Source organism: Paralichthys olivaceus, chromosome 10, assembly GCF_024713975.1.
Source record: "Paralichthys olivaceus isolate ysfri-2021 chromosome 10, ASM2471397v2, whole genome shotgun sequence".
Lineage (NCBI taxonomy): Eukaryota > Metazoa > Chordata > Actinopteri > Pleuronectiformes > Paralichthyidae > Paralichthys > Paralichthys olivaceus.
Genome location: NC_091102.1, coordinates 14,621,034 through 14,638,437, shown reverse-complemented (window position 1 = coordinate 14,638,437; position 17,404 = coordinate 14,621,034). Strand labels below are relative to the sequence as shown.

Genomic DNA, 17,404 nt, shown 5'->3' with positions numbered 1-17,404 from the left:
AAGGATAATGACCATATTTGTTTTTTTCTGACTGTGTATTTTCCGTTTCCCTCTTTATGCCTATTGACTCATTGTGTGGGGAAAAAAAGAAAAAAAATTAAAGAAATAATAATTGAAAGCGGGGCTAGATGGCGCTACTCGTGGTGTAGAAAAGGCTCTAAGGTCACATGATCGTTCATCCGCCAATTTCGGATGTTTGCTTTGTTGCAAGGTGTTTCACACACACACACACACACACACACACACACACACACACACACACACACACACGCACGCACACACACGCACACACACACACACACACACACACACATACACACACACACACACACACACACACACTTTGATAGAAGCTGCTTACAAGCCATATCTGATATACAATTATGAGAATTTCAAAATAAAACATCTCACCAATCCGCCAAGCAAGCGCATAGCTATAAAAGATCATTTATTGTGAAAATCTCCACCGGATGCTGGCTTTACTTTGAGGTTAGTTGACATCTCAGGCAGCTAAAGACGCAGCTAATGAAGAGTGAGTAAGTTGTAGCAGCGGTAACTATGAACCAGGGGAAGGACACTGATGTGGCAGAAACTGTGGAGAAGCTTAAACAGAAATATCTGGAGAAGAAGAGGAAACAGGTTCGAGCTTCACGATCATTTCAAGTAGAGACGAGACAACGTCGTGGTTACAGTGACTATAACAACATGTCACCAAAACAATGCTAGCGTCCATGGTGCTAACGTTGTCGAGCTGGTGCGTCCACAAAACTGAAGAACTCAAAGGAACTCGTTACTGCCAGTGTTAACTTAGTTAACTTACCAACTCCGGTTCTTTGCTAACTGTAAAAAACTAGCTAAATGTGTAAATCTGAACTGGTAGTGTTGTTGTGTCATACTTCATGCACCCCTGAGTCAAAACAACCTTGTTAAAAGTTGAATTTGTGTTCTATCAGCTCTGCTTATAGATATGACATAAAGGGCCATCCTTGACTCATGTCTATATATTGATCTGTGTATATTGATGTATTAATTTTTCTTTTTGTTTTAGTTGCCACCTTCAGAAGACATTCTCTCAGAAACCAGTGATGGTACGTGAACCACACACGACCCTTCACATGGTGCTTTGACCTGAAGGGTTCTGGTCTCCATCATTATCCACACTCATTCAGATCCACAACTAGAACTGCACAACAGTCCCCTCATGAGACCAAATTTAAATTCACTAGATTTAGATGGGCACCAAATTTTACACACTCATAGATATCAGTCCCCTAATCCTGCCTGAATGTTTCATCAACATCTCTGAGAAATGAATGTAAATGTATGTAAAACAGGCTATCACTCAATGTTGAAGAAAGTGGGAAACACAACATTTCATGGAAATCGAGTAGTTTTTGTGTAATCCTGCTAACTAACTACCAACACAAAGAAAAACATTGTCATTGGTGGAGGTAAATATTTCACTCTAGGAGATCAATGACTCAGAGTGTCAGATGCATGGGGTGAAAAAAGGCTAGAATATGAAAACGTATTGTGAATGTTCTGAATTGGTGTTGCTTGTTCAGGTGGTTTTAAGGTTATGGCGGCTCTTCTACTTGGTTTGCACATTCAAACACATGGAAAGAGCCATTTCACCACTTATTGAGGTCTAATTGGATGGATGGATGCTTTATCTGTAAATCAATACATTACCATGTGTGCAATTAACAAGATGAGAGTCACTACATAAAGCCAACATGTGTCTGAAGTCTCTTTCAGGAACATATTCATTTCCTCTCAGGTATAGTGACATAATACAAAGGATACAAAATCACTTATCTCAAACTTAGTGGAAGCTGCATGGTCTCAAACAAAGGGATTTGTCACCCAGATGTTATATACAAGGCAATTGATGCTTTCAGTCTTGAGATCTTTTTTTGAACAGAGTCTTATTTTTAATCAGACTGTTTTACCCGACTCGTATTGGGGTGACACTATGTGGTCTCATCCCCTTTGTAAATGACATGAAAAAAGGCCTAATATGTCTAACATATCTTCATGTTGATTCTTTTAGAAGCAGTACAAAGGCTCATCTTGTCTAACAGACCCAGACAACAAAGCAAGGAGTTGAAATGCTACAGCAAAGCTTTAAATGAGCTGTTCAAAGCAGTTACCAACCACCCCGAACAGTAAGTCGTGACATTACAGTACTATTAATCACAAGTGTACATGTAAGTGAGATGTCTTTTCTCAGGTTTGGTAGCGATCATAATAGTCTGCAGGGAAGTAATGAGGACCTGAGTGAGGACTTTGCAGCTGCTCCACTTCAGGACTCTCAGCCATTTACAGAGACAGGTGAGTCTGTTTCAGAGCCGGGTAATGGTCATGACTGTTTGTGCTTTTTTGTGATAGAAAGTGATATCTGGCCACCTTTAAAGCAAACTCAGAGCAGCAGCTGATGAAATAATTTCCTGAGGGAAATCATTTAAAATTTATGATTTCCCTTGACTTGATAAGGTCTTGCATATAATAAAAAAAATCCACCCTCTAGGGATTTGTGCTTGAATTAACGAGACTAGTTCTTGCAATTCATTTTCTTACTTTCCTGTTATTGCAGAAATGTCTTGCTTTTTTCACAGTACTTCTCTGTTATAACTGCAGAAGATAATTGGCAATCCATGGACTCTACTTTACTTCTCTTTGTCCAGATGTGACCCTGCCGTCCTGTCTGGATAATAGCCCTGGGTCCCATGAAACTGAGACAGACAGAGAGTTGCAGAGAGTTCAACAGTTCCCTGACTCATGCCGCTCCTCATCCTTGGTACTAGTAAAGGTTTACCAGGAAATCATGACCATCTACGAACAGCTAAAGGTGAGAGAGTGGTGTAAGGTTACTGATTTGGCAGAGGCAGAGAATATTTTGATACGAGGGTTCTTGTGTGTTTTTCTCTCCATTTTGTTCCCCATGCTGGTATTTAGTGATTTATCAGGTTTAGTTTGGGTTAGAGAGGGAATGTTGTATAGAAATGATAGTTAGAAGTGCCTGTGTGTGTTCAGGCAGAGCGAGAAGGCCAGCAGCAGTGGGAGAGGGAGCTGCATGAACGAGAAAGAAGGCTGAAACAACAGGAGGAGGCTTTTGGGAGGCTGGCCGGGCTGGAAGAGCTGCTCCATACTCGCATACTGGCTGTAGAGGAGGTCAGACAGACGCATAGATTCAAACCCGTCACATTTAACACAGGGGATGACTTTTGTATTTTTTTCACCACACATTGTTCACTTAAGTAATAATGTAGTCCCCAAACACAAACATCTTTCAAATACAGCTATTAATAATACTTAATAATGTCTAAACATGGTTATATTTATCAATAATATGTGATATGAAAAGATAATTTTGAACGACACACTGCTTCAAAGCCAAATCGAACCGTAAATTGCACTGTAAATTGGGGTTACAGGTATAAACTAACCAATGAAAGAAATCAACCAACCTATGCTCTAGAAAATGTTGAATAACTGAAGCTCAGAGGTGTTTCTATAAAGACCAAACAACATAATGTAGCCTGACATATTATCAGAAACACCAGCAGGAGCTCAGCCAGCTGCAGGATCTTCTTCGTGAGAGAAGCAAAGAGAACAAGAGGCTCAAATCCAACTTTGACACCATCAAGGAGCTGAATGACAACATGAAGAAACAGGTCAGAAGTGTTCTTATTGCTCTGTTTTGTTTTCTTTTAGGGTAAAAAAATGGAGAAGAAGCTCTTCTTAGGTATTAATGAGATCACTGTGATCGTTACGGGCGTCGTAAAAAAATAGTAAAAAGTCTAAACATTTAGTTCAGCATGTTTTGTTGACAAGCAATTTTCTCATAATGAATATTATACAACCTATTTTGTTATCAGTTGTGTCGAAAACTAGATAGTGTTTGACTAGAATTTTCTCTTCATAGTTAGAAGATATTAGTAAAATATTCATTAGAATGAGGATAGAGAACAAAGATCATACAAAGCTATTCATGACATTGACCACTAGAGGGCACTACAACATAAACCTCTTCCATTTGGATGTTGAATAGTGACAGTAATTATAATATCTTTGCTCATAGATTCATTCTCTGAAGTGCTTCACAAATAACAATATTAACATGGCATCATCTAGGATCACTGAGTTTACTCTTGTTTACTTAGTTTTCTTTTGGAACTTAGAAGTAATCTGTTGCCTTTGATTGAAAGTGTCTGCTTCAAAAGCTTAATTTGTAAGCAAATATAATAATTGATCTTATGTCCCCTAGTTTTGTATAACCTTTTGAAATTCACTCTTTTAATATCAACAGCTGAATGAGATCAGTGAACAGAATAAGAAGTTGGAGAGCCAGTCCAAGAGGGTGCAGGCTCGACTTGAGAACCTTCAGGTAACAACACCAACCACTTCACAAATATTTATTATTTGTGAAGTGGTTGATCCAAATAACCAAGTTAAGCCAAGTTTCATGGCATACACAAACACACATATTTTAAGTTAAAACAGATGATCTTTCATGCATTAATTGACCTGTTCATTTTTCAGCGGAAATACGAACACAGCATAGCATCAAGAGGTTGTCAGAAAGAGAGCATTCAGAGCATCGAGAGTATTAAATCATCCATAAAGGAGAGAACTGCTGCCTCTGGAAGACCCAGCATCAAGGTATTTTAACAAGTGTGTGTGTTACATTTAAATGTTCCATGAATAAGCAACATTTGCCCCAGTTGTGGCTTCATTGCTTCATTTGATGTGTTCACATCGAGGCATTTATAATTTAAACATTGTTTATCCCTTCTTCTTCAGAGAACACTGAGTCAGACTTTCCATGATCGTAGTTTTCACAGTAATTATCAACTTTAGGCTCCAGTATAAAATAGTCACTTTTCCAAAGAGGCCTTTATGTCCTATGACTGAACTACAAATAAGTCACCAAATACCCTTATTTTGTGACAGAGAAGGTTGCAGATGACAAATTGAGCAATACTAATTTAACCCTTTATTTCATTCTCCTTCCTTTAGGGCAGCTCCAGTCTCACCTCACTAAAGCTCCTGGCACTTTTATTGGACTGGGTACTTGATGGACAGACATTCTCATCAGTCACAGGAAATGAAGGGAAAGGGGTCTGGCAGTGTCTACCTCCGGAGGTTGTGCTCAATGACAGATGCCTCAAGGTGGCGCCTTCATTCCAGCTTCACTCTGATCATTGAATTTTGTTATAACTCTCATCAATCACCTCTGCTGTCATGATCACGAAAAGTGTTATTGCAGTCATCATCACACGTTTTCTTTGTTTGCCCAGGTGATGCCATTATTAGCAGATCAGCTTCATCACACACCTTTGTCAGAACCTGACCTCCTCCTCAATCTTCTCCGCCTCATCCACTGGGCTTTGAGACACATGGACAATAGCAAACAAGTAAAGATATGATTATTTCCGAGGGTAAACTGGCTGTTGGAACTAGTTACAGGATGATTAAAGTAACAGTAGAACATGTGGGGGGTGTATCTTGTTAGCCTCGTTGTTCAGTTTTTACTTATTTTCTTTTTTATGAAGTGGACTACGGGTAGCGAGATACTAGTACTAACCATGACACCTTGAGATATCCTATGTGTTCATTTAGTTATTTTTTGTTGCATTGCAAAACAAAAGCTTGTTTACATACCATTTAGGTGGCTGCCCAGTAAAATCTGATTTTATACATTTTTAAAGGCAGTACCTTGTATTTAGTTTTATTTAAAAGGGAGAATGCACATTTATTAACATGCTTATATTAACCCCCATGTGTAAATGTGTCAGATTTATCCTAGTTTGCTGTGCTGGTTAATTTAATCTGTAGTCCCAGAGACAAATGCATAAAAAGACAGAAGTACCCACACCACATACATAATAATTAATTGATAACAGAACTGTATGACATATAAAAACATCCAACATTCAAATTATTATTAAAATAATAGAAAGACACAGGCATATCAAGGCACATAAACAATAAAACAAAGCACACATATGCACAACATTTAGTAAATTGTGAAAATCTGTTTCCCTGTCTGCCAAACAGAGTCAGTCAAAAAGTTTTATTTAATTTTCTAGTTATTTGAAAAAAGAGGTTTTTGGATTCAGCAAAATCAACCTTCTTTCGTAATAGATGATCTGGGCTGTCAGAAAGTAATAATGCAGGGGTGTGAGATCACAAAAACATTCAATGCTGTTAGTTCTGTAGCCTGCTCCTTTCTTAGTTTTTGGTGTTTGGTCCTTACAGGAGATGAGAGTTACTGTACAGAAAGCTGCTGGTTTACATTCACAACATAGTGCCACAGAAACTAGACATGACACAAAGTATTCCCTCGCCACTGAGAGGAGCACACATGCACTTCAAGCAGGGGATATCCACTTTATCGCCTCCTGGAGATCCTGTCGAGTCCCATCTTGTGTTCAGTCGAGAGGTGCGGTTATCTGAAGTCCCCTGCCTGTGTCTGTGCTTTGAACCAGAGTCTGCATTAGAACAGGCTGTTCCTGTGTTATGGCTTCGATGAGGATGTGTGTCGTGCTCCATTATACGGCCACATGGCTAGAAGACCCCCCCAACAGATACTGTGCATCAGCCATTGCTGGTTAAAGGGGTGATGGGTGACAGGACAATTTCACTCTGATACTACATAATTGGATTGATAACTGCAATCTTTGTCTAATTCAAAACACTCGATAACACTCTCCAGCCCATATCCCACATTAGCTCACTATCTAAACTCTTAATTCTAGCTATGGGCCAGGCTTCAGCCGTCTCCCCCATCAGCCCCGGACCACTTCTTCTCTCGACTCCAGAACCCAAGCTCCAGTCCTGCTGCAGGGAGCCTCTCCCCTCTGTGTTTGTTTGTCAGGCCATGTCATATCTGCTCAGTGACATGCTTGATGTTTAACTGGAATCACATGCTCCCTTATTGTTGCAACATGTGTTCACTTTTAAGACAAAAACCAACCACTATTGGGGCCACAATACAGGAATGGAGGAAGGAAGATGTTACTTAAACTCTTACGGTAGACAGCAACATGTAGTGAGTTTGAAAAGCACCAGCTCTCCAGGTCTTTGGGAATACACAAATCTTTGATGGTAGCTGTAGCTCAATGCATTGATTTATTGCCTGCTGGCTCCCTGTCAGGCTGACCTTGTATTTTTAAAACAGACTTTGAAGAAGCTCATTTTAGTCATATCTGTATTTTTGACTGTTATGTAGCAAGTAATTAGAAGTGGGCACAGTTATGTATTATTTTGTGTGATAACCAATGTAAATATATGTGTATTTCACACAGCATGTAGCCCTCTCTGCCACTCTGCGACGGATAGGAGAGGAAGTGTCGAAGCCGACCGTGCTGCAAGATCCAGACCTGCCCAAGTCCTGGAGTGTGACTGCTGGACCGCTCAGGAACTGTCCCCTTTACAGGAGTGCCTGTCGTCACACGCGTATCCTCTCCACCCTCATTATCCTCCGCACCGTCACACAAGGTATAATAAATGAACACGTGTACATATTGTATCTATGGCATTATACATGGGAAAGGCAAACATGTGTCAATTTGTGGACTTCAGCAGGATGGTAGGGTTAGAAATTAGAATGATGATCAGCAAAGACTGTAATCATTATTTTGAGGGAAATATATCACTGGCAATCTTCCATCCACATAATTGCTTGTTTTGTCCAAAACCCAAGATGTTTCATTATACTGGAAACCAAAACAATACATAATGTAAGAGGAGCAACAAATCCTCACATTTTCCACACATGTTAGATTTCCACTTGGGATATGCTGAATTTCTGCCTGATGAGAAACCAGACCAGGGTTGGTGTCACAGACTGACTTTTAATCATTCACAGAACATTTTGTAGTGAAAAAACACAGAGGACATTAGTCAACAATAACAACAGTTTTAAATCCTATTATAAAGCTCTAGACTCTGGTGTGAATTTATAGATACTCTCTCAGATATGCAGCTTTAATGGGAACATGGACATTTTATGACAAAACTTGATGTGATCGCTCGCTCTTGTTAATGGAAAGAAGTTATTTATATCTCAGTAAACAGTGAACACACATGTGGCAATATCTCAATGAGTCAAAAAGCAGATTTAAAGTAAATAAGTTGCAGGTGAAGATGTGGTTGAATTGATTTATTTTGGTCCTAGAAAATATGAGCAGTAAATCTGTTAACACTTATCACATCTTACTATGTTAGCACCCCACCTGTGTAGGTGTGAAGTCACAGACTGGGCAGGGTTGTTATCACACACACTTAAGAGTGCTGTGTAAACTTCTCATTTCAATTAAAATGTCCTTGTTGGTGTTAATACAATTTGAGTGTTAAGAGGCAGCCAAAGCTGAAATGTGCTTTATTGCACTTGTCTGTCTGCACTCATCCATTATAGTTGATGAAACACGGCTGAGTCAATCATATCATTTTATTTTAGGTGATAGACAGGTTAGCGAGCCACACTAACATGTTGGTGTAACGGATAGCAATGATGGGGGTCCATCCCTCACTATATTTACTCTGAAATATCTCGATAGTTATTGCATAGATCCATGACTCCTGAGTAAAATGATTGTAACTCACTATGACAGTATGAATTTCGGTGCAGACGGATATATCCTAATGGCCTGGGTGGCACTTTGACCAAACTTGTTATGCTGTCTTGACTGAGTGACATATTTTTAAAATGACAAGTGACTTTAAAATATCATCTCAGAGACTGGGGCTTAGTCAATCTTAACTTTAAATCTTTGAGAATTTGCCCAATCATCACAAACCTTGGTATATATCTGAAGGCCTTGTTTGGGAATAGGCCAACCAAAGTATTTTCTACCCATATAGGGGCGCCACAATGCAAATACGAAAAATATGTATCTCAAAACCCAGTGGTCAACGATTTCATAAAATTAAGTGGGTATGCTGTTGAAGCAATAATTATTGAAATGAAGTGTTTCCACCTGTGTTGGGTGAATGAAAACAGGTCGACATTCACATTCTCCAAGGATAAATTATAACAACCTTCATTATTTCAGTGCTTTCGTTTGTTACCGCAGGGAAACGAGTGGTGGAGCTACATTGCACAGCAAAGGCAACACATTTATAAGTGAGGCCATTGCTTAAATGATCATCTCATTACTACATTGAAAACAGGTTGAAATGTGGCATGATCTGAATGTTTACAAGTTGGGAAAGTGTTGAGTCAAACATCTCAATCGGCTAAAATCTAAAGCTCATTTTAATTAAAAAAGGATGTCAAGCTTTTAGCTTCATTTCCTCTGCTCCCTGACCTCCCACACTATAAATCTCAGGGCGAACATAGTGGATGCAGCCTCTATATCGTGATGTATTTTACAAAACTCTCCTCTAAACTGATCTTCCATCTGCTACTAATGCGTTGGGCTCCCTCACTATGTCTCCATATAAACAAATTTTCTGTCCATCTGCTCACCAGGTTCTTTCTCCCCTTGTCTGGATTGATGTAAAACCAGATTAGTCATAATAGTGAGATGTTTCTTACACTTCATATTTGTGGGGGCACATAATATGTCGCAAACCAAACTCTGTTAGAAATCTGTTATCTCAAGTCAGGAAGTATAAATCTCACACTTTTAGAAATTCTCAGGATTATTTGATTATTTATTATTATTTTAAGGTGATCACAGATTATATGTATGATAGGTGTGATGGATTTTGGACGTCAAGTGAACAGCATGCATTAAAACCAGAGTGGTAGTTTGGGGGGGGGTTAATTTCCTGTTGCTGAGTAGATTCAACAATAAGAATACCGTATATAGGACAAAGATGAGATTTGTCTCCCTGGAATTATTCGATAATTTATCTTGCGGTCCCAATCTGTGTCAGCTGAAAGACTAGAATGCCATTGCAAGAGGAAAATGACTTTAACATTTAATGTAAGACAGAAGTATCTCTTTATGTGAATATGTTTCTCTTCATTCTGTCTGCAGCTGACGTGTTGGCCCAGGCTCTGGACAGCCTCCACACTGAGCTGACGTCCGAGGAGAGCCGAGGCCTGTTCATCCGCTATGGAGGAGTGTGTGTGCTACTCATGGTTTTAAGGGCGGGCCGTGGCTCACACACACCTATAGACATCCTGATGCAGCTAACGGAACCATCCGGTAAGCATGTGTCCCATAACTGCTGTGTAGGACCAGGGACCGTATATAAAGATGGACAATGTGTCTTTACATTCTCCCACTTTTCATAAATGAAGTAAAAATATCTTTGAAACTAACGATGCCATCTTGTGCATTTGTTATGTTGACATTTTAGTCCATGTCCCGTCTGCTAACATGTAGGAGACATTGGCTTTATTTTTGAGGAGCTGTCATGCCGTCCATCTTTTTATACAGCCTTTGTGTCGAACCCACCAACTTTGTATCATTATAAGACTGCACCAAGTGTAATGAGCTACAGTTTTAACATCACTTTTCACATGAAGGATCAGTTTAATGTACATTAACTAAATGCTCAACATCAGTTTAAAAGAAAAACACTGATGCATTTTAAATAATATAGTTATTAAAGAACAAATCATCTTTTGATAAATTAGAAACTTTCCTTTTGTAAAAACTCTGTAGTCTCCAGGTATGCTGATAAATACAAGTTCTTGTAGATGTTGTAGGAAGCAGTCTTCTCTTAAGTAACGGCAAGAAACAGAAACGTATTTTCTTCCAAGTATAATCGAACTGTAAAAATGAATCGTGACAGTTAAACTCTGTGCGGTTTCTATGTCAATTAGTGCTTCAATAGCACCTTACCTATGACCTTAAGATTCACTTTTAAAATTACTCAGTGAGCTTTGCCCGAAAAATCATCTGTGGTTGATGAAGCCTTGATAGCTTCTGTAATCACTCAGATTTATAGACTGTCTTTACTATCACTATTCACTTTGATTAATACCAGCTCCTGCTGCAGTGTCTCTCCACCCCTCGTCTCCATATAAAAACCACATGTTATAAGTTAAAGTTACTGCACTCACATCAATCATATGCACTGGCCAGGCAGGTTTACAAGCACAAAACTTTGGACGTCCACCACCTCTTGGCTCTTTTTTTGTTTCAAAGACAAGAGTTGATGGAGATGGACGTGAAGGAGAGAGCAGCTGCAGTGTGTTTCCATTGTAGAACGATTTTGGCAGGGTTATGAACCATATCATTTAAGACTGCTGTACGCTAACACTGAGCAGAGCTGTACACCAAAGACGACTGAGGCTGGAGCCGTACGTGTATACATAGTTGTGTGTGTGTCAGGGGGACTGTAAGTCTAGCAAGAATTGCTAATGATTATGTTTTACAAGCAGTAATGAGGGAAGACGGTAAAGGGGTGAGGGGGAGAGAGGCTTACACCTGAGTATTGCCAATAAAACAAAACAAAAAGGCCTAGCTTGACACAAAGCACTCATACAGACAGGATGTCTGTGGTCATACTGTGACAACTTGACAGCTTGTATAAAGTTCAGTCACAAACTCTACAATTTACTCAACACTTTTTGTGATTTGCACAAAATGCCACTCAAACACATCGACAGTGTTTTACAGGCTTTGACTGATGTCTGGTAAACAGTGGGTACATTAACAAAACTTCATACAGTGGATTCAACCTCCATGGACACATATGGACCCACTTCCTGTGTGTATTTGCGTTCTTTTCAAGCTCGCCACAGTAGAGAAGATGTATTTGCAGCTGTATGTTTTGATAGTGTTGCAGTTACACGTTTCTTAGTATTTGTTTATCACTGCACCTTTGTTATTATCGTCAAACACATGCGGAATGTGTGGGATGTGGCGCACATTAAAAGAAGATCAGAATAATCAGAATCAGAGGACTGGGCTTTTAGATGGAAAATGGATGAATTTTTTTGTGAGGATGTACTGCTTTTTTACCTCAATGTTACCATTAACAACAAGCTGGTTATAAACAGCCTGTTTGACTTCTTTTTGACATTTTATTACATCCGCTCTATGCAGTTGCAGGCATGTGTAGTGTAATTGGCAGCATCTCTCAGGGCAGTTTTTTAAAGATATTTTGGGGCATTTTTACCCTCTTGATTTGACAGCTTACGCATGGACTGTGGAGAGAGAGTGAGGAAAACATGCAACAAAGAGCCAGGTCAGAATGTAATTGGCGGCTGCTGCAGGGGGGCTCAAGCCACCGTTTATGGGGCACCCGCTCTACCAGGTGAGCTAGGTAGATTCATATTTCTATCATAAATTAGCAGGATCGGTTGAAAAGCAAACAAGGTAAAGACGGGGCTTTACCCGCCTTTAGTGAGTCTTTGAGAAGTCTTTGAGAATTATAAACAATCATTAATCATGGTTGATATGTTCAGGTCTTGGTTGGGAGCCAGCCAACCAAAGTATTTTCAGCCAGGCCCATGAACAACACAGAAAAAAACATAATGTGTACTTCAAAATTTCAGAGAACTTTAAATTAACTCATTGGTGATCTTGTAACGTCTCCTGAACACACACTCAGAGTTTCCTTCACAGTTAACGAAGGGGAGACAAATGATAGAACTAGAATAAAAGTGATGGAAGTGTAAAAATTAACAAAATGTTGTATACACTATCATGAAGAAGCAAGTCTGTGATTGGACTGCAATCACAGACTGTGCAATTTTGTGATGTCTAGTGTTGAAATTGCATGTTGCAGCTGAACACCCCTCACCTCACCCTCTCCTTCCAAACATGAAAAAGAGCCTGTGGCAGCTTCAGGTGTCATAAAAACTCAAAATGTGTTTAGTTTGTCCAGTCTGGACTAATGTAAAAAACATGGCGGCCTCCGTAGAGAGGATCCCTCGATGTAAATATAAAGTATTTAAATATAAAGGGACTTTTCTAGGGAAAAGAAAACTACAATTCATATAATTTAGATGAAATGAACTAGTGAAAACATCATGAGGATTATTCTACATTCAATTTCTACCAATAGTTCCCTTTCACCTAAATCTTACACACTGGACCTTTAAAACAGAGTTTAACCAACTGAAGTGACTTTGGTCATCTTTGTAGAAGATGTGATTTTGTTCCTGGTCCAAACTATCCTGTCCTTCTTTAGCCTTCTCTTTTGATCAGATCCTACCTGTCTTATCCTTTCTTATCTGAATCTAATCCTCCTCTTCCTCGTCCAATCGTCTCCTGTGATTTAATGCCAGCAGAGCGGCTGTACCAGCTGAAAAGAAAAAGTCCCTCTGTGGCTCAGATTGTATTCCCTCATTCACATACGTGGTTTAAAACAGCAAAGAGTTGCTTGTTTGAAGGAGCAGGAATGTAACTTTAGTAGAAACAAATGTTTGTTTATTAGGAACTGACTAATTTTAGGCCTTCATGAGGTTGACATTTGCTCTTATTAATGTAAAAAACGTGCAGCTTCCATCTGTGTGGATTGATCCTGATGTCCTTCTTCTGTTTCATCTCCCTCTTTGTGAGGTTTTTGTTTGAAGGGAAGGTCAGAGTTAACAGTGACAATATGGACGCTCTTCCAAATACAATCATCACAGAATCCTTCTGACCAGCATCTGTGTCACTGTCTTATTCAGTTTGATCGTTTAAGTGTTTTCATGGTTTGTTTGCGTGTCCATGTAGTTTTCATTTCTATGCAAATCTAAAAAGTATGACCAAATGAACGTAATCATTTCCATCTCCTCAGAAGTTTTAACATAAGACGAAAATGTGGTGCTCATCAACATAAATAGTTTTGTTAAAGTGCTGCTTTCTTTGGTGTGCTTGTGTGTAGGCTACCTGAATCCCTTCCTGGAGGCTTGTAGCTGTGAGGACTTTTTCCGAACAGCATCCCAGCTCCTTAAACACCCTCGTCTGGAGCTCCCATCACTGGAGAAGCTTTCTATCCTTCTGCAGAAACTCTCCAGCAACAGGTAGGCACAGTGATCTCCATACTGATGACAGCACATACAGATCTGTGTACGCTGATCATGGGTACTTAAAGGGGTGGTTCACCGGGGAAAAAAATGCAGTCATTATCTACTCACCACTATGCCGATGGAGGGGTGTCATTTACGCCGTGTTTTAAGCCTAAAAGTCCGCCACGGAAGTGGCGATGCTAACGGATGTAGCGATGTTGTGTGTGCTGTGTTTCTCGTGTGCATGCAAATGTGAACACGGCTCCAGAGGATATCAGTAGCACCACAATAGCAGGATGGAAAAAAAATTCTGTGGTGTTATTATGACTAAAGAAGGAGTCACCAGTCACTTCAATTGTATTGGATTGGATTTGGCTGCAGCGCTATTTACCCCTGAGACACCACAACTGTTTTGTGCACTCAAACACTTCACCCACCCCTACATCTGTATAGTAGTGAGTAGACGAGTGAATTAAAAATTTTCGGTGAGCTATCCCTTTAATACTGCTTGCACTTTCTTCCTTTGTCAGTGCAGTCTGATGGTTATCTGAGTAAAGATATGACCTCAGCATTGATTGCTGGAGGGAGGAAACAGATTGTAGCTGATATATTGATTTATGATTTTTCCATCTCTCAGTTATGACACCTAAAAAGACACAATGAACCACTATCAGTGGTTCCACATGTCTATGAACAGTGACCAGCTAAAGTCCTGCGAAGTATTGAGTGGAGAAACCAGACTATAGTCAGCTGAGGCTGATGTAAATGTCATTAGTTTTGTTTGTATTTGTTCATAAACCAAAATATAGATTTAATAATCGCCCTAAATAAAATGTACCCAGAAGGGGAGCATGAGCCTGTGAATAAAAAAACTGGGATGAAACAGACTCAAGGTAAACCGTGATAAAATTCTCAGTGGTTTGTATTACCACACTAAATTTGAATCATCGTTGAAACCATGTTTGATTACTGCATTTTAAAAACTTGCTTTAATTACTTTCCAACATGAAGCAACTACAGAGGGCAACAACAACTCGCTGGAGATTTTTCAAGCTTCCAAGGGTAACCCTCTAGCGTCGTCATATTTTGGTTCAAAAGAGCTGAGGAAAACTTGATAGATGACGGTCACCTTGTCTGCAGAGCATACGGAAAGACATGTGCTGCAAACTGGGGCAAACAAGACAAGTTTTGCTTGCAAGTGCTTGTCTTTTGAACTTGCAAATAGCTTTTCAATTATTCAGCTCTAGATTTCATTGTTGCCTGCTCTTGTAAAAACACTCCACATTGTTGTGCTGATGTTTGTGTCTTGTCTATTTTCCCATTGTTAATGATAAAATGTTGCATAATAACTCAAGCAGCCAATTTTGTTTGTTCGAAACTTGTCAGTCATTGAATTTGTTGTAAAAGTTTTCTGTACAACACTTCCTTATTTATGTCAGTTTATTTTAACTCTTTTCTACTACTGTCTCGTTACTCACTCACATTTATGTAATCATACAATGTGCATAGGGATATTTTATCAGCACAGAATGAAATGTGATGTCTTTTGAGTGATTGGTTGTTTGGTTTCATTTTGTCCAGGAAGAACCGTCGTCTGTTTGAGCTGTGCTCTCTCCACCTCCAGATACAAGAGCTGTATCACAAAACCAATCACTCGCACACTTTCCTCAGCCTCAACCTCAGGTCCATTCTCCACAACCTTAAATAGCATGCACTCACACACACACACACACACACACACACACACACACACACACACACACACATCTGCTGGAGTCAGGCTTTCTTTAAAAGCTCAGATTAAAGAAAATTCTATTCTTGCTCGGTCTTTCAAGTCCACTGTAATTGCTGTATGTCCAACTGTATAGTTCCTCAGCGCTGCTTCCCTCTTTATAACATATTCACATGCACATTCTTTATTTATGTAGTGATGTATTTGAAGTTCTCTTGTCTGTCAAAAGTACTTTAATGTTGTGTATGTTTTGCACTTTGTGACTCCTCTTTTTTTTTTCTGTCCCACAATGCTAATCTGATGTTTTTGTGTTTTCTGTGGTGGAAGACCCTTTATAAAATGAGTGTCATACTTCTCAGGGGCCTTAATGGGTGTCTCATGTGCTCCGAGGAAAAGAGGCTGTGACTATGAAGCTTTTTAATGGCAATAAACAAAAAGAACTAAAGAACATTTAAGATTGGACTGCATATAAAAATGCCGTAATCCATATGTTTTGTATAAACGTCTTATTTGTTTGCATGGGTGGGTTGATGGGAGTAATGGCCTCAGTATGGGACACACTGGTTGTATTGGTTGATTGAGAAGATTGGAGGGACTGGAACAATCACAGCTGCTATTTAAAATATATTTTTAGAAAACCAACGGGAAGTGCTTGACTGGTCAGGATTAGAAAGGGTGACCTAACTTTTTGAGGCCCCTGAGGATCTGCATTCCTGAACACTGTTAAATTCTAAAACCTTTTTCAGGTCAGGGTTCTAAGAGGCTGAGATTTGTTGAATCATGTGTCTTTGGATCCCATTTATTGTAGAATATTTTACTGAGTGGACGTCTACACTGCAAGGCCCTTGAATTGAACAAGAATGAACTCATTACACTGAAGAGTAAACATAAACAGTAACACATAAATTCACAATTAATGACAATGAACGATGCAAAAAAAAAAAAAGCTTTGTTTTTGGTTGGGGTTCACTTTTTTCCACTTCAGTTTTTCAAAGATTTTATGAATTTCTCAAGAAACAATGCAGAGATCTTTATGAAAAAAATCAAACATCTATCGAGTGCTAATATCTATGAACGGGACATTTTTGCAGATCTGGAGAATGATCTGAATTTATTGTTTATTTATTTATTTATTTATTGAGGTGATCTTTCTTCAGTTACATAAAATCCTTTCAACATTATCAGAGAGTGAATATTTTCCCTGCGTCTAATGTAAGTAGTTTGCAGAGAACATTTTGTGCACATTGTATATATATCTGTTGCAGTGCATGTATATGCAGAATGGTGATAAAGTGGCCAATCAGCCATAGCAGAGGTATATGCACTCTAAAAACTGTGTTTGAATAAGTTTGATGATTTTAACAAGCAAAAGGTCAAAATTGAGAAAAAGCTGCATTTTTTTCTCATTGCTGAACTGTGATAATCAGTATTTAACCTGGAGACTTCAATCCGCCTCCTGGTGAGAATGTTTGAGAACAACGATGTTTGAAATGACCCATTTTGCCAAAACAAATGTAACCTGTTTTAGATGTTTGAGTGGAAGTGAATCGTTGAGCGATTGCAGACACTTGGAAACTGTTTACATCTGCACAAAGCATTATGGTTAATATAATACAGTAGTCCCACTGGCGGAAAACGAGACACGCGCTGGTATTGTAATAGAAACGGGCATTATTCAGGCAAATAACCATGGAAAGAATCAGAAATGGAAATCGGACAAATTTACAACATCATGCAACCCTTAAACAGGCTGAGCAACTTTT

At 39.2% G+C, this 17,404-nt stretch overlaps 1 protein-coding gene across 5 annotated transcripts; it reads left to right on the top strand.

Annotated features, from left to right (window-relative positions):
• The first annotated feature begins 460 nt into the window (after positions 1-460).
• Positions 461-15,752, top strand: LOC109631065 (coiled-coil domain-containing protein 138). 5 transcript variants are annotated; one of them, XM_069533485.1, is made up of 15 exons: positions 461-639; positions 1,049-1,088; positions 2,054-2,168; positions 2,216-2,334; positions 2,688-2,851; positions 3,037-3,174; positions 3,570-3,677; positions 4,313-4,390; positions 4,546-4,665; positions 5,023-5,175; positions 5,304-5,420; positions 7,314-7,506; positions 9,996-10,166; positions 13,786-13,924; positions 15,491-15,752. In XM_069533485.1, exons 1-15 carry the CDS (start codon positions 559-561, stop codon positions 15,615-15,617), a joined length of 1,863 nt encoding a protein of 620 aa, XP_069389586.1. In that variant the 5' UTR covers positions 461-558; the 3' UTR covers positions 15,618-15,752. The 5 variants fall into 5 exon arrangements, with proteins under 5 accessions (XP_069389586.1, XP_069389585.1, XP_069389587.1 ...); XM_069533484.1 differs by having other exon boundaries at positions 3,567-3,677; XM_069533486.1 differs by lacking the exon at positions 15,491-15,752 and adding an exon at positions 14,921-15,186 and having other exon boundaries at positions 3,558-3,677.
• Positions 15,753-17,404: the final 1,652 nt, after the last annotated feature.

Coding starts and splice junctions, on each gene's coding strand:
- LOC109631065 (XM_069533483.1), top strand. CDS start 559: ATGAACCAGGGGAAGGACACTGATGTGGCAGAAACTGTGGAGAAGCTT. Junction 2,335..2,687: donor TCAGCCATTTACAGAGACAG/GTGAGTCTGTTT, acceptor CTCTTTGTCCAG/ATGTGACCCTGCCGTCCTGT. Junction 3,678..4,312: donor ATGACAACATGAAGAAACAG/GTCAGAAGTGTT, acceptor TAATATCAACAG/CTGAATGAGATCAGTGAACA.